This window comes from Patagioenas fasciata, chromosome 1 (genome assembly GCF_037038585.1).
Source record: "Patagioenas fasciata isolate bPatFas1 chromosome 1, bPatFas1.hap1, whole genome shotgun sequence".
NCBI classification, from domain to species: domain Eukaryota; kingdom Metazoa; phylum Chordata; class Aves; order Columbiformes; family Columbidae; genus Patagioenas; species Patagioenas fasciata.
Genome location: NC_092520.1, coordinates 143,243,106 through 143,265,358, shown reverse-complemented (window position 1 = coordinate 143,265,358; position 22,253 = coordinate 143,243,106). Strand labels below are relative to the sequence as shown.

Below are 22,253 nucleotides of genomic sequence, written 5' to 3'. Positions count from 1 at the left end.
ATGGGTCCTGTCCCCTAGCCCTTGCTCTATTTCTCCCACCACCCCAATCTGATTTTTCCTATTTTCAACTAAGATTTAGAGATCTGCCCAATGGCAGGTGGGTGGAGGCGCTCCAGATACTCTGTCTGTTGGTAGCCCAGCAGTTATTTGTGGTTGACTTTTTTGGTTGCCCACAGGAATTTCCAGACTGGTGTAAACAGACAGATGTGGGTTCTTTTCTGCTATATAGATCGCACCAGAGAGATATCAAAGGCAAAAAACAAATCATGAATAATGCACTAGTGGTAGCGCTTGAAGCTCAGAACTTTAAAGACTGGCCTCTGAATTTGTTGGTTTAATTGTTGGGTATGGACATTTAGGCCACCAGATAGCTTTTGAAATCAAAACTTAACTGAAAGGTTTCAGAATATTTAAAAGTTCATACCAAGTGAAAGTGGGCTCAAGTACTGGCAACTCAAAGCTGGTCACACCCTGACAGCACTGCCCTAGTTTTAAATGCTAAAAGTGCTCTTTCCTTCTTTTCCTCAGTATCACATTGGTTTGCTTTTTACTTCTGTGAGGCGTCTCAACAACTATTCCATGGCTTTTTACTCCTACAATGTTGGCAAGGTAAGGGGGAGGGCCTCGAGGGGATGGGTGACCACGCACACTTTTGCTGGTGTAGATGAGTAAAAGCTCCACTGACCTTGGGCTAACTCATATCAGCCAGGAAATTTTGCTCCTCTTTCTCGTTTGCTTGTTTACTGGTACCATTATGCAAAAAGTACTTCTTTTATGTGATTTTTGTGCACCTTGTGCTCACATAACGGACACATAGTGGCATTTTTTTCCCTTGAGATTAACAAGCAGCACATGATTAAAATCATGATAACTCAACAGTGCAACTTGCTAATCATTCTTACTGTGGAATTGCCAGTTAAAGCTTTTTTTTCCACCATTTATTTTTTCAGGAGGATTTGTATAGGTTTTTGTCAGTCTATTTCAGAGCATGGCAGGTTACAGGGGTGCTTCGATTCATGGCTGGACAAAGATTACTTTAAGTGGAAGGAAAAAGGAGTCTTGGTTTCTAACAGCATTGCACTGTCATCTTGCGGCTGCAGTGCTCAGCTCCTACCCCTTATTTGGAAATGCCTTGAACAAGAATTTGATGTGAGCAGGAAGAAACGGTGAATGCCTCACTCCTGGGGCTTGGGTTTGTTTGGAGGCCTCCTTCCTGCCGCTCTTGCGACAACAAGAGAGACCGGCCTTGCCAACTGTTTCCACTTCAGTTATTTTCATCTCCTTCCTTGGTGAGAGAAGAGCATGACCTCCTCTGTAAAACCATAACTATTTAGAAGACTTCACCTCCTCCAGATGCGTAGTACTTCCACTGTGAACGCTTATTCGAAGACACATTTTCAGGGCGGTGTTGTGTACAGCTCTCCTTCCTGCCTGTACCTTAAAGAGGGAAGGAATGCTCTACCACCATCATCTGTTTCACAGCTGAGGCAAATCACTCCAAACACCTTCTTAGCTTAATTCACTTTTTCCAACTTGTAAACAGAAACCATTTTTGCCTCTTTTTCTGGACTGCTCAAGACCCCAGACAGTGTGGGATTGTCCTTGTAGAACCTTCCAATCAGCTCAAAAGAGTTAATTTCCTGAGCTTGTCCAAAATGCAAGAGAAAGCCCTGAGCCAGGCTTCCCTTCACCTCCAGGTGTGTTGTTCCCAGCTGGAGCGCTGCTCTTCCACCAGCCTCCTTATATCCTAAAAAAAAGCAGAAAGATACTCAACATGGAGCACAAGTCTGATGAGGAGCAGCTGAGGGAACTGGTCTTTTCAGCCTGGAGAAAAGAAGGCTGAGGGGAGACCTTATCGCTGTCTACAACTACCTGAAAGGAGCTTGTAGCACGGAGGGTGTTGGTCTCTTCTCCCAAGTAACAAACAACAGGACAACAGAAAATGGCTTCAAGTTGCACCAGGGGAGGTTTAGGTGGGATATCAGGAAAATATTCTTCCCAGAAAGGGTTGTCAGGCACTGGAACAGGCAGCCCACGGAAGTGGTTGAGTCACCATCCCTGAAGGTGTTTAAAAGTCGCATAGATGAGGTTCTTAGGGACACGGTTTAGTGCTAGAATTAGGTTATGTTTGGATTCGATGATGGACCAAAATGATTCTATGATGGATCCAGTCCCAGTGAAGTCCAGCCTTGTCATCTATTAGTACATGAATAGAAATCATGAAATGGTAGTCAGCCTAACTAGTTACTTGGAAGTGAGTAGCATTATATATATATAATTTATATATATATACATTTATAAAAACAGATTCCAAAAGCTGCAACCCCGTCCTCCTCAAAAGTCGATATGTAAACACCCTATTATAGAGATTCTTCCTTACCCTTTTATCAATACCAAGCATCAGAAGCTTAAAAATCTACATTACTTGTTTCTATTTGTGCTCTTTAACCATTTCTTTCAAGCTAGAGAAGAAAAACTAATAAGGTCACTACTGTTACGTTCAGTTTCGGCTTTCGTAATTTGGACTGCCAATATTTTGAGGGAATGTTTATTTTTGCAGAAACCACTGTTAACATTAAAACTCAGAGAAAAAAAAGTCAGAAATGGGCTCCTACAGGGCTTAGTTTAGTACTTGGGAAGAAAAACACTGTATTTTGATAAGAATTGTGTTACTATTGTTCCCCTGCATGGAATTCAGAGTACACAGAGTATGCATTTTCAGAAAGAATTGTCTACAGCTTAAAATCCCCCATGTTTACTTCAACTTTTCTTAAATGTAGAAATATTCATGATCTTGCAAATGGATTACCACAGATAGACTTATGCATCGACCCAAAATCCTAATACCAGCAGAAGGATCCTCTGTGGGCCCTGGAATCCATTAATACACTATACAGCATACATATGAGGGTTGTACTCTGAAACTCCCCAAATACAAGACATTTATTGCAAGATTTTTTTAAACCTAGCAGATATTTTGAAAGGTCAGAATGATCTATTTTATCCTCACACCTTCAAAATGGCTACATTTTGGTTCAGCTTCAGAAAAGAAGAAAACTTCTTGCAGAGATAAAACGTAAAACTGCTTCAGAAAGAGGACTGCAAAACAATGCGGATAGTATGGAAACTTCTGCAACAGACAGCTACCACCAGTGCTATTGCCAGTATGAAACAAATGGACTGAAATGTGAAAAACCTTATCTGCGGTAGGTTTAGCAGAGATGTTAGGGGACTAATCTGACTAATAAAGGGCATGTGGGAAAGTTCACCTACCATGTACGGAGGTTCTCCTTCCCCTCTACTCTGCCCTGGTGAGACCGCATCTGGAATATTGTGTCCAGTTCTGGGCCCCTCAGTTCAAGGACAGGGAACTGCTGGAGAGAGTCCAGCGTAGGGCAACAAAGATGCTGAAGGGAGTGGAGCATCTCCTGTATGAGGAAACGCTGAGGGAGCTGGGTCTCTTTAGCTTGGAGAAGAGGAGACTGAGGGGTGACCTCATTAATGTTTACAGATATATAAAGGGTGAGTGTCACGAGGATGGAGCCAGGTTCTTCTCGGTGACAACCAATGATAGGACAAGGGGCAATGGGTACAAACTGGAACACAGGAGGTTCCACTTAAATTTGAGAAGAAACTTCTTCACAGTGAGGGTGCCAGAGCACTGGAACAGGCTGCCCAGGGAGGTTGTGGAGTCTCCTACTCTGGAGGCATTCAAAACCCGCCTGGACACCTTCCTGTGTAATCTCATCTAGGTGTTCCTGCTCTGGCAGGGGGATTGGATTAGATGATCTTTCAAGGTCCCTTCCAATCCCTAACATTCTGTGATTCTGTGTGAACCCAGGAATTCATAAACTGCAGAGGACAAAGCAAAACCAAACCAAAAGGGGGACATGACTGACAGCTTGACATCTCAAGAGTAGGGAAAGTTGCAGCTTCCCCAGAGTGAGAAAATACACATATGTAGACACAATCCAGACAGTGCCAAAACTCAGCTGCTGCAATACTGCAACAGCAGTCGGGGTGCCTTGGACTCCATTTCGGCAAGACCGCCTCTAAGAGCAGAAGGCAGCTCGATGGCTAATTCAGTCCTTCGCCTCCCTTACCAACACTGCCAAGGCGGCTGCTAATTAGTACGAACTGTGATGGTGGTTTCTGTGATGTGGACGGCCGTTTGCGAAAAGCTAGGCTGAGACCACCAACTCACTTCAGACAGGCCACTAAACAGCCATCTGAGGGTAACCACGAGGTCGCTAGAAACTTGGGTTAAATTCAAACTAGTGACTTCGAGGTGAAAATGCTCCATATTCAATTACCAGTCCCCTGAGTCATCCCATCCACCCTCTATAGTTATTTCAAAGCGCTTTGGTAAGCAATATCTGAGGACACATTAACATGTGTTCAAAATGCTAAAAATACATGTCTAAGAGGGCAGGGAAAAGATCAGATCACAAAAAAGTAAATTTTCCTTTCTGTTTAAAAATAAAATAAAGAAAAAAAATCTCTCAATTCCAACACTTTAAGCTTTTAAATTTATTTTTTTAAATACATATATAAAAGGTGTCCCCCACCACCCTGCTTTGCTATTTCAGTTCATTTCTTGCAAATATCATTAGGATAATAAAGAGAGAGAGACCGTTCTTGGAAAAAAACCCCAATATTCTCCTTACCTTTGTATTTTCTAAACAGCCAAATCAATAGTTGAAAGAAGGGGAAACTATTTGAGGGTGGGGGGTGTGAGAAAGATAGCAGCAACAAAACAAAATGCTAAAAGATGGATTAAAAAAAGCCCTACACTGAAAATGACGACTCCCAGGGATTCCACCCAGGGCTTCTCAAACTCACAGATTTGTTTTAAGAGTGACGCTGCCCTCTGGTACCCCAGGCTATGGTATTTTCAATGCAACTCCAGAGGGCCACCAATCTATTTTTGTCACCTATCCTGGGATCTGACAACTCTCACCAGGGGCTCAGTTAAACAATCCTCCAGTTTTTAAACAAAGTGGATTTTAATTGAGAAGCACCTGTGGCGAGAGATTCTACTGGCATTATTAAAAAGCAAAATTATCACATTCAATCATAGTGGCGGGGGGCAAGGGAGCAAGTGGGGAGGGGGTCCACGCATACGTCATACCTGCAACACAGTACCATTCCTTTCATAAAACTCCCTTGAAGAAATGTGTAGGATTTGACTGCACCCCATGAAGAGTGTTTTTCCCAACAAGCTGTTCCCAGGGTGTTGAAAAGCTATCATTCATAAAAAATTATTGAGGGGGAAGGAGGTAGCAAAGGGGAGTTCAGAAGGCCAGGGATGCCAGTGGAAACCATAGAATGAGAGCCTCTGTAAAGCACGCACCTGTTTATGGCCACCATAATAGCTTAACTAGAAAGCTTAAAGTTCCAAATTGTGGGGGGGTGGGAGAACGGGGAAAAGAGGAAAAACATAATGAAAGCTTGTTCTAATATCAAAATACACTTTAACCCATGGAGTGCAGGCTCAGAACAGATGGCTGCAATTTAAAATAAAGTGCTGACAATGAAAATTACACAGAATCGAGGTGGACACTCTTCAGACACATCTTGGTGTCACTAAATAGATAAGGCCTTCGGCCAAAGATTGGAAGTGCAGCTCTTTACAAAATACGTGACCAAACCCCCCTGCTTATTAAATAATATTTAATGTTAGCCTAGAGAGCAGTTGAAATTAGGTGCCAAGGCCTGTCTAAATGCAGCTATGAACAACTCCTGTAACAAAGAGCTGACAGGAAAGGAAAAGAGAGTGAAGTCACCCTGCAAAGACTTGGATGATACACAAAGTTTTAGAATGAAAAAGAATGCGGTGCAATTTTAATGACACTATTAGCAAGATGCCTTGGTGATTTAACAGTGTCATGCATGCGTTTTGCCTTCAGTGAATGGTAAAAGTGACGTACTCAAGCCTGTTGGTCCAGCTGAGAAGAGTTGACATTAAGGATGAGCCTTCTCATGGGTATTGGTCAGCAAAGATGTTTTTTTCCTGAGGAATGAACCAGACATTTTCATACACTATTCCCTTATGAAGTGGTTTTGTTGACATTTTTGCCAAGATTTCTCAAAACATTCTGAGAAAACAAATCTCATATTGAATTGAGGGAAACCACAGGCAGGGGGAACACACATATCTTACAGAGAAAGCCGGGTTTAAATCTTTTATCTTAAGTATTCTGAGCCAGGCTGGAAGGCTGCCTTTGATGCAGAGTGCTCAGTCTTGTTGACAGACTAACACTTCTAGCAGAACCTCTCATGATGGGCTTAGAAAATGCAGAACAGGAGGGCTGCCCATGGAGTTTGAAAAGGAACATGGGGTAATATAAGACAGTTGTATGGTTCTTTTCAGTAATATTGTTGGCCCAATATTTTCACATTTACTAGTGCACACTCAATACTGCATTTCTTTGCCTCGTTCGTATAAATCAGCCTACTAAACCTCACTTTTAATCAAAAGTAGGAACAGTCGTGAAGATGAAAGAAATGCACAGTGCAGAATAAAGAGGGCAAGGAACTGAAAAGAAATATCACCCACTCACCATCTTATGTCTGGGAAAACATGATTTTTTAATGGGTTTATCAACAATTTTTATTCTTCTTTTAAAATCACCCCTGAATAATAAGCTACTTTTGCCACACCAGAGGGCTTTGATGTGCAAGGTATGCCTTTACTTTTTTTTTTTTTGTAAACACAGACAACTTACACTGTTTATATCTGTACTTCTAGGTCTAATCTTTTTTAGTCAGCCTGTCTTATGTATTTTTCCAGCATGAACTTTCCCTCCTTCACTTTAATTCTTACATATAACATTAACAGCTGCAAAAGTTCTGTACCAAATATAGGCAACTTCATCCTCAGTTAATGAACAGGTAACCTGAAGCAGCCAATGGATTCTTCTCCCCTCACCCCCCCAAAAAAACCCAGAAAAATAAAATACATTGCAAAGCCCAATATAAGACACTGTTATTGCAAAATGAAACCACAACTCCAAGCAACTCCACAGAGAACATGACAGGTTCTTATCACTTTTTCGACTGTTTGTCCCAGACATCTCTCCACCCAAATTCAGTATCACTCCCTGACATTTCCAACAACAAAATATTTCCAGAAATCACTGGGAAGAGATCATCACTTACCCTTTAGCTAGTCAAGCTGTGAATTATATAAGTACTTAGCCACAAGAAAGTTCTTTGTCATGAATGCTTACTTCCCTCTTTTTTTTTTCCCAATTTGCCCACAAGCAGTTTATCTTACAAAAGCCCCCACACACTAGTTTCATCTGTTCTGTGAGAAATGTGTCAAATAACACATTACATGCTAATGCTCAGTGTTAAACTGATTTCTCATCAAAGCTTTTAAAATATATTTTTAAAAAGCAATAAAGAAATTCTCATAAAAACCCAGGAAAATGCTTTCATAAGCATTAATGAAGTAGCTCTCACAGGATAGAATTTAAAAGGTATGTAATCATAGAAGGATTCAGCATTATAATAATGTTCAGTAAACACAATTTCAAAACAAAAATTGCCAAGGCTAACAGCTGTAAATCCTGTCTATACCCAAAGTTAGCTCTTGATATTAAAGATAAATTACATAACCCATATTTTTTTCCTTATTATTGTGCTGTAAATACAACCTAGACATATATTTCTGAAAAAGAGGTCAACAGTAGAATAGCTGTCATCACCAACATTTACTATGCTTATGTTTCAGATGTAACACCACCATTAAGAAGCCTGCTCAACTCATACATTTCAGATATATTTTTGAGATTCTTTTCCTTAGGCAATATAGCTTTTGTGCCTAATTTGATCACATTTTCACAACCCCCTGAGAAAAAAGCCTCTTAAGAACCCCACCAAAAAAAACAAATTAGAGATTGGAGTGTTCATCTTATAACAAATATTGACTATGGACATATGTCAAAAAGCGTTAAGACATTCAGAACACTCTTGATTTATTACAAAACACCCCACCAAAACTAAAGGCATTGCATAACAACTCCACAAGTGGATGGACAGGTTGAAATACTTCTTGAATGACAAAATAAAAATTCAAACAGAAAACCCTTTTGTGTGATTGTGTCTCTGAACTCATGTTGGCTTGTACTCCAAAATTATAGGAAACTTTATAGTTTCGCAGAAATATGTTAGGGAAGTCACCTGAAGTTTAAACATGATCAAGCGAAAATCACAGTGCATCTTACAGATTTTCAGTGAAGTCTCTACCTCTCTATTGGTGAAGGCATTAGCTGTGCTTCTGAACTGAGGTGAGATGCCATGCAGTAAAAAGAGGATGAGGTTAATTTGAAATACTCTGGACTTCCATCTGTCTTTATCTCCAGCTGCTTTTTCCTGTCCTGTGAAAACACATGAAAAATGATAAGTCTCTGATTTATTTCTATATTTTTTGTTTTCTATTTAAATATTTTAACTATTTAAATATTTTCTGAATTATATACTACTTCTAGAGCAAGCTGTAAGGCTGCAGAATATTCTGACCCAGAGAGCAAGGTATCCTTGATTCCAAAAAGGCAATTAAAAGCAGGACAGAGAAAATCTTATCCAAAATAAATTTGGGGTGAAACCAGACATTGCTTTGATGTTATTCTGGAGAGGGGAGGTTCTTCCTAAAAGATAGCTTACAACAGCAAACTTCTGCAACTGTCAGAGTCTAGAAGAAGTTATGTAAAGTAGTCATACTCCCTTATTTGTTTTGCAAACAGCCTGATAACGTGTTCTCCATCTTCCAGTAGTCCTCTCTTGGACCTGCAGTACTCCCTCTCTCATCCTTTGAGATCCATTTTTATTTGTTGCTGTCTTCTCCAGTCTCACCAGTTCCTACTCCACATTAGATAGACACCGCCAGGCAGCTCTCAGAGAACTGCAGAGAATCTCTCAGTTCCTGATTTCTTTTGCCAGCATCACACTAGTGAGAAGCAACAGATGCTGAAAATGCCCTGTACAAACACTGGATTCATGACTGGAAAACGACAATGCAAAAGCAAATTCAACATGCTTAGTAGCTCAGCTCTTGTAAGTCTCTACTTACAATGTATAAACGCAGGGTTTCAAGAGCTTACAACGTGGTCAAATTTGTACTAGAGTATGAGAGAGGAAAGTGCATAACCCTCATTTATATTGGGAATAGTTAAAAAAATACTTTAGAGATATTATTAACATATACAAAAAACAATGCCAGTTTTTCATTTCTCAAAGTTACTGGATCTTATCAGAAATGAGTGGGAGGGAAAGTTCCCATAAAGAAACCAATTAAACCCAAAGCAGCGTGGAAAATTTCCACTTGAATGGTTATGATCTGGCCAAAGCAACAAGCAACTAGAACTAGATTTTAGCACGGAAAGCATCATTAAAACCCTACACACAGACGCTTCTAACAGCTGTGCCCATAAACGACAAAGACCCAAATATCTTCCACGTGTAACACAGTAAGAAATATTTGTCTTCAAGTGATTCTGCAGAGAAACCCCGACGGAAATTAGGAAAACGGTGGCGGTCAAACGATGAGGTTGCTTTCCATGCCAAGGCCAGGGGCGGGTTGCAGAGCTCCCCTTCCGCAGTGCGATGGGCAGCGGGATCAGAACCTTGGACAGCACCGAGGGGACGGATCCAGCCCCGCGGGACTCGGCCGCGCCGGCTCCGGCCACCGCGCCCCGGGGCCCCGGCACCACTGCCCGCCCACCCCCAGCCCCAGCCTCCCCTCCCTCCTCACCCCCGGTACCCCTTCCCCACACCTTCCCTCCCACCGCCACCCCCGGAACCCTTTCCCTCCTCACCCCCAGCCTCCCTTCCCTCCCTGTTGTCATTATCACTTAAAAGATTGTAGTTATTGTATTAGCAATTGTTATATTTGTATGTTATGTTGGAATGTGCGATGAACTGTTGTGTTGCAGTCACGAAAAGTGTTGAGACTTATTTGTATACGTCTATGTACCAAAGGGGAGAATAATTGTCAAACATACTGTGATACTGTGATCACTTCAAAGAATGAATCCTATCTGCAATTGCTAACATAAAGATTAAGTAAATCCTTTCAGTTTTAGGTCAGTCTGACAAGATAAGAGTGACTTGCAAAACACCTAATCACAAACTATTAATACAAAGACTACTGACCTTACAGCTTTAGGCATTTTGAAGCCCACACCATTAGTTGAGTGTTGCTTTAACACATACCTCGAAATTGTTGGATAATGTGTCCTTTAGCTGAAAATTGGTCATTATAGGCTAAAACGATTATGTAACCAATATGCAAATGTCTAACCAATTGGTTTTTTAGGGTGTGAATGTAGTCCTAAGATTTTGTATACAATGGCTGTTACTTTTTCTTTCCGGCATGCTGGCTTTGTTCCAGCATCCAGACTTGTGCAACTCTGTAATAAACAATATATTGTCTCTCTGTGCTACAATTTGGGTTTTTTGCACACCAGGTGATAGAACCCTGTTTTGGGGACAACATCCCCAGCACCCCTTCCCTCCCTACTCCCAGTCTCCCTTCCCCACACCCAGTTGCCAACACCACTTGCAGACATCAAAGTGGTGTACGTCGCAGAAGCCTTAGGGATTTCAAGAAGGAAGTGAAAAGGGAAAAAGGAGTTCTTCTGCATTACTTCATAAATTTTCCCACCCCTAAACATTTAACATGAAAAACTCTACTTAGAACACTGTAATATGACAGTATATTCTAAGTCAATGTAAAACAATGATATAGATAAGAGTAGGTACAAAGATTTAAGGTAATTTTGGGTACAGCCTCATATTTTCAGTACTTCTTCATTTGCAAATAAATAGGAGTTTTTTTTGAGTCTTGCTATGCACTCCTGCCTCAGAAATATAAACTCAACTGCTATAAAGAGATTATGACAATGGCATTAACTGCCTGGGATTTTAATTTTTGTTGTTTACAGTTTAAAAAGTATTTTACAAGTGCTTTAAGCAAAACAGACCTAAATTATTAGAAGCAGTAAAAATTCAGAGCTTCACAAACATTTAAGCTTATTTCTCACAGTTTGTAAGAAAGCTCTTTAAAAATCTATATATTCAAGATGGAAAACCAACTCCCTACTCCCTTTTAATAAAAAATAGACCTAAAAAAAAAATCTAATCATTATTGTTTGAAAGCACTCTAAAGCAATAAGATGGTCACAAGACTTGATCTGACTGTTCTGCCCCTTTACAAACTCAATAAAGCTTGCTTTTTATGACTGATTGCTGTGCTGTATTAATCCCCTAGCATATAAAACAAGCCTATTGGAGACTGGGACTCCACTGGGGGAGGACAGGGAAGCTGTTGTGTTCTGAGAATTAATCCATCTAGGAAAATCAAAAGCCAGCCACTCACAATACAGTGATCAGCATGTTCTCCACTGTGAAAGCCTCACATTTCCCATTTAGAAAACTAAACTATTACTCAATTACGTATGAAACACACAACCCCTTTTTATTTATTTGTGTTTGTTATTATTTGACTTATATTTATGGCTTTGTGCATATTCCATTGGTGCGTATACAACGATTGAGTTAAAAAAAAAAAAAAAAGAACCCTGCTTATTCCCAACTGCTTAAAAGGAAAAAGGGACTCCCACTGCTTTTTCCACAACCAAAGTTCTTTCTGGATTTGCTTTGTGAACAGGATTTTAACTCTTTATTACCCTAAATAAAAGGAAATTCTTTGGATTTTTTTCCTTACACAAAAACTTCATTTTCTGTTCAGGATAATTACTTTTTTTTTTTCTTCTTACTTTGTTAAATTATCTACCATGAATTGTTTAAGTAGTGATACTAAAAAAAAAGTCTGAAGTTTTGCAACTAGTCAACTGAAAATGACTTTATTTCTAGGTGCTATTATATTTGATGTTCCTTTCTTAGCAAAAGTTTAATTCTTTCATTTTAAAGTTGAACGATGCAGCCTTCCATATGTCCCCCCTCCTTTTTTTCCTTAACAGTGGATTTTGGTTTTTTTCTGCCATTTAGGTGCTAGTATGAAATTAGGGGAAAGTATGGTGAAATGGTGAAAGTATTTTATGTGAAAAGTAAGACTCTTCCGTTGTGTTATGGAGATAGAAATTCAAACACCCAAACAAAACCAGCTGCAAATCTTATGTGACACAGTAATTAAACTGTTAAATTAATTCCGGCCTAAACCAAGAACTAAGGCTTATGGAAATCATTGAGAAACCACAATCTGTTAGATCATATGCTCAAGAAGAACCAAAAACATGCATTCTTTTCCATTCAGCTAGCAAAAGGCACCTACCTGTAAAAGAAATGACTTTATAAACCAGCACATAAACACAACAACTTTTAGTATCTGCTGAAATGTTCCTGTCAAACTATTTTTTAAAAGCAAACAAAGCACTTCACTTATATTCATGTTTATTCTTTACTAAAGCAAAGGACACTTTTCTCTCACATTTGTTTTTAAGGTAAGAAGTCACTAAAAGCACCAAAAATTACAGTCTTTGTTCCCATCGCCATTATCCCTTTATATACATCCTTTACTTGAATGATTGAAGAGAGCAGTTTTATATCATTGCCTTTTAAAACAACAGGTGACAAAATCCCACTCGGTCAATTCCATAGTCCCACCTGGTCAGCATGGTAGACACTGAAATCTTATGGTTAACTTGGAAAGATCTTAGTAATTTGGCTATACTCACCATCAGTTTTAAGTATTACTCTACACTTCTCTTAGTTCAAAGTACCACATGGGGCTTTTTTTCATTTTTAAATAAAAAAACAAATTGGGGGAGCAAAAGCTGATGTACATGGCTGAATGTCTGTTACATGTATATGTAGTTTTAGGACATAAACTTACCTTTCCATTTAAGAAGGGATTAACCGATGACAACAACATGAACAATTTAACTTTCCTGGGACCTTCCTGTTAGACACAACTGAAGATAAGCAAACAATAGCAATGATTCACAAGCGTTAGGAATGTTAAGCTGTAACTCCTGGTTTGCTTATGGATTATTACAGTTCTCAGCTACCAGGGCAAAGCTATGGCACACACAGAGTTAACCATGCCCCCCCCTGCCTTTTCTTCACCCCCCTTCTCCCTCCATCTCATTCATGCCACATTCCAGAGTGGCAGGGTCCAACAACAATATAGGAGGGTACCCAAAATGAAGAGGCAGGGCCTTCCATTCTTCTGCCTCTCTTGAATTAATTAACTGGAAATGAGTTTTGTCAATGTTTTGGAAAGGCAGAGGGGTGAAAAGAAACTGCTAGAATTAATCACAGTGAGAAACTACCTCTTCAGCAGTCTGCCAGAGTTCAGAAAACCCATGAGAAGTGCAAAATAAAAGGAAAGTGGGCTGACTTACCATCCAAAGGAACAAATAAAATTCAAACAAACACCGAAGTCTCCAAAACAGAGACATGCCCCAGTGCAAAGGAATGTAGCATCTGTTGCCACAACAGTCTCAGCTTTGTTTTTAATATACTTGTCATGAAGACTGAAAGGTAACAAGGTAGAAAAGACAATTTACTAATAATTTAAACACACAGAAGGCACGTTGTGTTTAATTCATTAAATATTTATGTACATCAACTGTTCCACTAATCCTTATATAAGTAGAGATATTTAAGCACCATGACTGAAAATGAGTAACTTTCATTGTTGAGCCCTGACTCAGCATAGATCTTTTAAACAGAGAAGGCAGACTGCAAAGCAGTTATTTCTTTGTTGAGTTTTTAATGATAGTTATCTCCAGGTTCAGCAATGGAAATTATAACAACTCAATACTGCATGCATGACATCTTTCTACTAAAGAAACAAGAAAGCAGTGAAATTTCAACCATCTGAAAAGAAGGATCTTCTTCCATAGGTTAATTTACCTAAGTATTTAGAAAATGTGTGGGTGTTCTTTTGTTTACAATAGTGAGGCAGAAGTATCATTTGGCGGTTTTTCTGAGAATGAACGTAACACTTCCAGCAGACTGGAACTAAAACTTGAAGAAATCTTGATTGTCTGAGCAAGGAAAACTATTTTAAAAGAGAAATCCTCTTTTAATGATTTGACTCTTCTTCAGTTTTTGTTCACGAGGGTTTTTTCCTAACAGATCTCAGAATTAACTTGTCATCTCGTTTCTCTATCTCTAAACCCATACTCTCAAGGGCAGAATTGTCTGCCAGCCCCTTCTCCTCCATCTGCGCAATAAGCTCTTGGTTTCTCTCATTCTGCTCAGTGAGATTTCGGATAGCATATACTGCCCACTGGTTCACAACTGTTGGATGAAGTTAAGGAACATTTATTGATTTAAAGATGAAACTATGCTTATTTTAATTCATTACTGCATGCCCCTTTTCCTGAGCTCCCACTGCTGCCCCAATCCCTCAAACCCGGAAAAACAGTAGAAAATCAAAGGTTTTAAAAAGTAAGACATTTACAGGCAATGACTCTGAACCTGAAAATACTTGCATATGAGGTAATTTAAGTTTAAATGGGGTATGTCCCTTAACTTCAGGCAAGTTTATTAGGTTTTACCTTGAATCAAAAACCAAACCAAAACGCAGATGAACACAGGAATTAAAAGGACATACTGTTTTACAACAAGACTACAGTTAATTGAAATGTTCCAATGCTCTTCCTAGTAAGATTCGGGAAAACAAAGTCAGTCACTGTATTTACGATCCGAACACTTCAATGCAAACTGGCAAACAAAATGAGCCATAAATCTGGTATAAGAAAGAAGACAACTATTATTTCCACTCTAAAAGTTGAAGAAATGCAAAAAATGAGAAACACTTCCAGGTTAGCAACTGAAAATAGCACAAATAATATGGGAGACACTTAAAATATTTAACTCCTAATGTTACCTGAACTTGGTTCTTTGTACCTGGGTCCTTTTACAAACTTGCCAACAGAACAGACACTACGATCACCAATGGGTAGCTCCTGCTTATGTTTAAATGGGCACAAGCTGCAACTCATTCACCTTCTAAGGTGGTCCCTTGAGGCCAGGATTGAGGCACATGTCAGGGCCCTAGACAAAGGATTTAAATTCCCAGGATTATCAGTCAGGCATCTTCCAAGTGAACTACAGTGTTCATTTTATGAAGTGTCAGAGATGTTAGTCCCAATTCTGCAGCTGAAAAGCTCTGTTATGATATAATCTTTCCCAAGTTACCCATATGAGAGGCAAGCCATTCTGAATCACACGAAAGTGGTTTGCCTGCAGGGCACCAATTATTTACTACATGTAGCTTCACATCCAGTAGAAGAATATGCATCATTTACTCATCTCCTTGATGTCTTCTGGGCTGGACGGTGTCTAAGCATAGAAATAAGACAGTATTCTTATGGGCATTTGCCAGAGGTGACCGGAGGGAAAACTTCTCAGTTGTGGAAATGGGAACTTCAGCCAAAAGAACAACATACAGGAACTGGACTTTCTTGGACAATCTATCATACCAGCATTTGGAAAATCCAGCACCACTGCATGCACATCCTTACAGCAGCAGTCTTGCCATTGTCTCTGTGCACCTTGCTCTGACTGTTGTGCCAACCTTGCTGCCACCTCCAAGCACCCCTTAGGCTTACACACTTTGGGCAGAGGCAGCTGCTCATGCTGGGTCATTGGATGCACCAGGCAATGTGGATAAATAACAAAATGTAGCAGGAGCAGTTTTCTTAATACAAGACCCAGTCCTGCCTTCACAAGATTACATTTTAAGAGAGAGGAAGTGATAAACCAAGAATACAGAAGACCAAGAAAAAATAGTTTATGACTATACCTAACCACAATGATACTTCGATGTCAAAAGAGAACAGGGAAGGGACTCAAATAAAAAGCACATGAGGAATCATCAGCAGAGAGAGAAGGGTTTAAATGAAGAGTAGCTTGGATGAACATCACAGGAAACACATGCTAGGGAACAATCCTGCACTGGCATGCACCAGTGAAACAGCCCCCTGCCTTTTAACAGCAGTTTATATTTATTTTCATGTTCAACCAGACCAGAACTGAAATTCAAAAATGGCAAAGCAGTTACAACTATAGGGATTTTTTTTTTTTCCTGACAAAGTTCTTCAGACTTTGTCAGGAAGCATACCACATACCTCCTCCATTTAAAAAATTCTGGCTAAGGCCTGGATCTAGGTGGGATAATGACAGAGGAGAGAAATTAAGGAAAAAAATTAATTATGTATCACATCGACGCCTCAACAGGTGAGCATGAAGTCACCATGCCTGGAGGTATTTAAAAGATGCACAGAAGTGGTGCTTCGGGACATGGTTTAGTGGTGGACTTGGCAGTGTTAGGTTAAGAGTTTGACGCTATGATTTATGATTGAGAATATCAATTTGTTCTCTCCATCAGTGCATCATTATTATGGTATAGTGAAAAGTCAAGTGCCAAACTACCTGTAAGTTACATAAACTGAATATTTCCACTGAAGATTACATTTGAGTATGTATAACAACAACATAATACCAAAGAAATCAAATCGTATATAAGCATAATCTCGCTCAGCTCCAACGGTGAGAATAAATTTCAGAATCGTAAAGTATGCAAGCTTATGGATGCACATGAACAAACAGATGAACAAAGGCTGATACCTAGGCAGGTCTTTCCAAGGTCGAATTTAAGACATTTCACAAGTGCCAAAAAGTAACATTAAATACTCCCAATAGACTGTGAAAAACATGCTATCACCCTCTCTGGCTCTGCTATTGGGATGAGAAGCAGAATTCTCCTGTGTTCTTCTACAACTCTGTATAAAATACAGCACTTGCATAAAAGAATACCTCCAAAAAAAAAAAAAAAAATTATTTTCAAAGAATGACAGTTCTCAGTCTCACACAGAGAAAAAGTACTCTCATTTTTTTTTATTTTTTTTTTTATGTAGTAGCCTTGGGAATAATCCTGGTACCATCATTTTTATGTCCTTCAACACAAAAAAACTGCTAAACCCCAAAGCAAATGATGTTTTCCCATTATCATACCCATTCATGCTTACATAATATCTAAGACATCCCCATTATCTTATGAAGTCTATCATCATTATGGCATTTATCATTACTGACTACTGTAGCTGAAGCTGCAAAATGGTTTCAATAACGTTTTCACTCACTCAAAAAACTCTTTTCTGCATGTAGGTTTTCCATTGTAAATTCAGTCATGAATATGCATGATTTCCCTTGTTCGCATGCTGTGTGAGGCTAAGACCTTTGGATGGCTGTGTGCAGACCTAGACAGACTTAAGTGTCAGCAGAGATTAAAGCTAGTCTCCAGCTAATATTCACATTACCCTCTTGCTCCTCTCCAAAGATAGCGACACAGAGAGAAAATTAAACATATTCTAGAGTCTCTAATCCTACCCACACTTTAAGCACTTTATTGTATGCTCAGCTTTAGAAAGAGAGCTTCTAAAGTTTCCATAGTTACTACAAATAAGAGCATGAGCCTGTTTGTTGTGAAACTGCATAAAAGAGAAGAAACGCAGCAAGCACAGTAGATCCGATTGCATAAACTGGTCTAGATTTTCTCAAGAGGACATAGTGCGCTCTGAAATTAATATTATAGACAAAGAAGTGAAGATTACAATATCTCTGTCACAGTGCAGAGGGTGCACAAAAGAAAGAAAAATCTTTATTTCATTTTGCAGGAGTTTCACTACTAGACTATCCCTGTCTAGGGAATAAAAGCAAACATTTGTACACATTCATAGCAACTTTTTCAAAATCTAACAGCACTGTATGCTATGGGATTCCCATGTTATTTTGACTTATGCAAACAATAACAAAACGGAATCAACTTGTCCTGCATTCCATACTTGTGTAATATCTTCATACAGCAATTTAAAATTTATCATCTAAACTCCCCTGGCTTGTAGCTTCAATTATCGGGGAGGGGGATATACAGAGAGAAAGGAAGAGAGATGGAGAAAATGTGCTGGCAATCTGCCTCAGAGGATGAAAGATTTTACTATCTGGAATCAACATAAACCACGAAAATCTATGCCGCTAAATCCTGTGTTTTGCCATTGACTGCAAAGGGAACTTTTCACCATTCTCTTGTTTCTTTTCATATGGTTTCGGCTACAAGAGCTTGCTAGAGTGAATGCTGCAATAGCACAGGGACCATTTTATAAGTTTAATGGTGTATGAAAATACAACCACATACTGTCAGGAAACACCAACCAATATCCTATTGTGATACATTACTGGAGAGGAGGACTTACAAATCATTTCCCAAAGAGAGTATTCCCACTTTTCATTCTCATATTAGGAGGTCCACTTTGGATTAAATGCTATTGGCAAGTCTATTGGAGCCATCTGGATCCCTATGAGTTGTTCTTTAAAACAATTTTGACTCTATGGATGAAAGACGGCAGACATAATTATTAATAAGGTTTGAATCTGATGAGGTAGATATCCAGCAATGCATAAGTAAATGTGAAAGTATGTTGCTTGGGAAAAGCAAGTAGTAAGTTTTAAAAGTTGAGTATTATCATTTTCTAATACAGATACTGAAAGGTGGTAACAAGGAGAATTAAATACGTACACCTATTTTCTTAAGTCTCCTTGATTGTTACTAATACTGAGGAATTTCTAAGTCTAACATCCTTGGTGGAGAGTCTGATTTATTATTTGATACTTTTTTTTTTTTTTTAATTACACCATTTCCTGCACTGCAGTTATTTTCAATAATTAAATTATTATTTCGGAAACTTTCTTCCTAAAAAGTCATTGGATTAATGAGAAAACGAGGATATTCTTTGCCCAGTTCTACTATCTCATTCAAATCAGATTACCGACTATTAAAATATTAACTATATTTTATCAAATATGGGAAAAGATACAAAACTTTATCAAGAAAGACAACCCACATGGGTTGGAACCCTAGTTAAATGCACTGTTTATGCATCAGCTAAATCACTCAGCTTCTCTAAGAGCTGAAACAGGTCTATAGGGCTATTGTAGAAACCAGAGACAATGAAAATATAATTCTTGCTCATTATATTTCTTTCTGGTTTTCAACAAGTAATTCAATTATCACTAAAACTTCTGTAGAGAAGAAAGAAATACTAAAGTGTCACGTTAGAAGGATTGCTTCCACGTACAGACCTGACCGGACCACACTGAAAAGACATAAACCATTTCCCCTTCAAGTCTTTTTAAGTACTTTTGTTTCACAGCAACTTGAGGATAATTCTTCTCACCATTAGAAGAGGTCTCTAGACAGCTACTGCAACTGTTAATCACCATTTGGATCAATGTGCTGTGATTGACCACACGTAGTAGACAGTCAGGATTCAGTCCTGCGCAGTCAGCCAAATTGCTTAGAAAGCTCTACAAGTTTCTTCCTGTTGGGGGTTTCAGTAGTTTTATGAAGTCCTAGAAGCTGTATATGATAGAAAATCCTTACAACTTCTTTACCTTTTTTACAAAACTTTTACTTGTGCTTAAGACATTACCAGAAAATGTAAGGAGCTAAAGGTTTTATCTTGATTTGCTTACTCATTTTAAAGTAGCTAATTCATTTATACCTGACATTAAATTATCAGCATCAGAAAACTTCAGGAATTCAGCCTATATAAACTTAAAATGCTCTGCCTAGAAGTTACAATAAGGAGGTCTAAAATATTTTGGTTGACTGTACTTTTATTTATTCCATAGCAGTCACTACATTATCACTTATGACTGCAGCCACCACTTTCTCAGTTTAAAAGCTACAACCAGGCAGTGCTGTATCAGCTGGGAATGTCTTCCTCTTCTCCTTCTTTTCCTTTTCCTTTTCTTCCCTTTCCTTTCATGCCCCGCCCCCCGCCTTGGCTTGACCTGGCTCTTGCAGAGCAGCCACAACACAACTCATCTAACCTAGAAGCCTCCAAGGTGGAGAGGAGAGGCATCACTGGATGCTGGAAGAGGCATTTATTCCTGATCGCATTTTTCAGGGATAAGATTTGTTACATGGGGGAACCTAAAGCAGAGATTCATTTCTGCTACAGGTAACTCTCACCTGGTCCAAGAGATCAGTAGGAGGGTTGGATCATCCACCGCCCAACAAGCTTCAATCTCCACCACTACGTGGCAGCAAAGCTTCACTGGAAATGCATGAAATAAGATGCCTGCAGCCAGCCCTTTCCCACTACTCCTTACTGGGACAGGAAAGACCAAGGTGGGCTGTGAGCTCTCCCCACCCAAATTTACCAAAATATTTTGTGAAGGCAAAGACAGAAAGCCTGTCCCCAAAAACCTGAACCGAGGTTTGCAGCTCGAATTCTACTCTGTAGAAGAACATTGTTTTGCCAGAGAAAGATCTCAAATGGTGCCGCCTCAGAATACACGAACAGGCAAAACTACTCAGTTTAAACTCATCAAAATAGTTTCAATACAAAGGCAACATTCTCAGTAATTCACAGCCTAGAGAAATTAGGAAATATCTGTAGCAGAAAATAATCGTACATTAAATATTGTTTTTCCAGTTCTCAAGCCTTCACTAACCTCCCACACTAGCAGTTATCTCTTCCTCTAGCAGACACACACCATCTTTCTGCCTACCTGGATTTATACTAGGCTCTTAACATCCTACCTATTATCTGTAATGATGAATCCATTTCTTAAATTGTGCCCCATGGGATACACTTTTCTTTAACATGGGACTCACATCTTCTGTATAATCAACAGACAGGTACATTATAGCTCATGTATAACTTTCACTGAAAGTTCATCCATTAAGCATCTATGGCCAACAAATATACTTTAAAACCAGAATGCATGATTGTATCTCTTTCGCCCAACACTTTGGCACAGAACACAGATGACCAAAGGCCAGTCACTCTTGAAATCAAGCCTGCTGATTCTGTTTCATGTACAAGGTATTTTCACACCTTTTTCTGAAAGGCATCTAATCTTGACCAAAAGATTTCACTGTATCACTAAATAAACTATTCCAGTGGGTAAATACATCACTGGTTGCAGCCTGCGATTTATTTCTATTTTAGATTTCTTTAGAAAGGATTCCAAATACCGATTCTTTTTTTCATTATAGATTAAAAAAAAAAAAATAATCACAGATCACGATCAAGGCACTTGGGCAAGCATCTTTTGCATGAACTAAAGAGAGAAACTGAGGCACATATTCCAACCTTTGCATAATTCTTGTACCTCTTCTCTCCATTTGTATTTTTCAGCATCCCTTTTGAAGCATAGGCACCAGAGCTATGTAACAAATTCTGCCCAAATTTCCTATATGGCTGATGACAGGTACACTGCAGTTGCCTGTTTCTTCTGGCTATTACCAATTTCAGAAAAAGTGAAAAGCAAAAGCTCACAATATTCAGTTGCCCCCTCACTCCTTATTACAGTCCTGCGAGTCCAAGCTCTCCAGGTCATTCAGAAACGTTTCCAGCACTGTTCAATTCCGACACCCAGACCCCAATCATGAGGCTCATAGTTCTGACGCTTGACGGTTCTTAACTACATACTCACTCCAGCGACATCCAGCTGAATAGTACCTTGTGGTAATTAAAGGACTGGTTACTACTTCAGCAATTTGGGTTACTAAGACATTTTTTACCTAGAGCAATGTGGGGGTTTTTCTCCCCAGATCACTAGTGTGTCTAAGTTAACAGATTATACAAGGCACTACTGAACAGTATTATATACCTAGATTGCTACTAGTCTAAACAACATTTTATCCATATTCTATGTGCCTGCTTTCACACTCTGTGGGACTTCAAAGCACAGTGCCAACACGCCTTAGTATACTATGAAATTAAACAAAAAATTTCAGCCAAGTACTCCAGAGCTACAAAAGCCATAGTACATGTTTAGCCATGTCAGGCTATTTTTATTATCATGTCTCTTATGCCAAAACTTACAGAACTTTAAAAATTAAGCTATAACCTCTAGTTTGTTTTACTTTTTCCTATACTCAGACTTGTAATACTAGCTTAAAACCATGAATATGACACATTCATTTTTGCTGCTTAGGCTGCCAATTTTTTTTTAAATTACGACTTACATTTTTAATAGAAACCCATAATTTATGAGTAACTATAAATCATCTGGTTTTAAAACAGAAAGAATCACACTCTCGATCAATCTCAAGCTAATGCTCCACAGTCACAAGATTCTGTTCTTACCATCCCTTCTATTACACTAATCCCATTTTAAGAATTCATGACAACTAAATCTGCTAGTTATCTCTAAGAGGTATTGGAGAGTTAGTAGATTGTTACATTAAAAGTAAAAGC

General features: G+C 39.0%; 1 protein-coding gene across 1 annotated transcript in view; it reads right to left on the bottom strand.

Annotated features, from left to right (window-relative positions):
* Nucleotides 1-13,721: 13,721 nt before the first annotated feature.
* The window catches only part of ATXN10 (ataxin 10), a 102,490-nt gene continuing 93,958 nt past the window's right edge, over nt 13,722-22,253 (bottom strand). Inside the window, exon 11 of the mRNA XM_065843324.2 lies at nt 13,722-14,274. Coding sequence (XP_065699396.2) covers nt 14,087-14,274 — 188 coding nt within the window. The 3' untranslated portion in view covers nt 13,722-14,086. The remainder of the gene's footprint in view (nt 14,275-22,253) is intronic.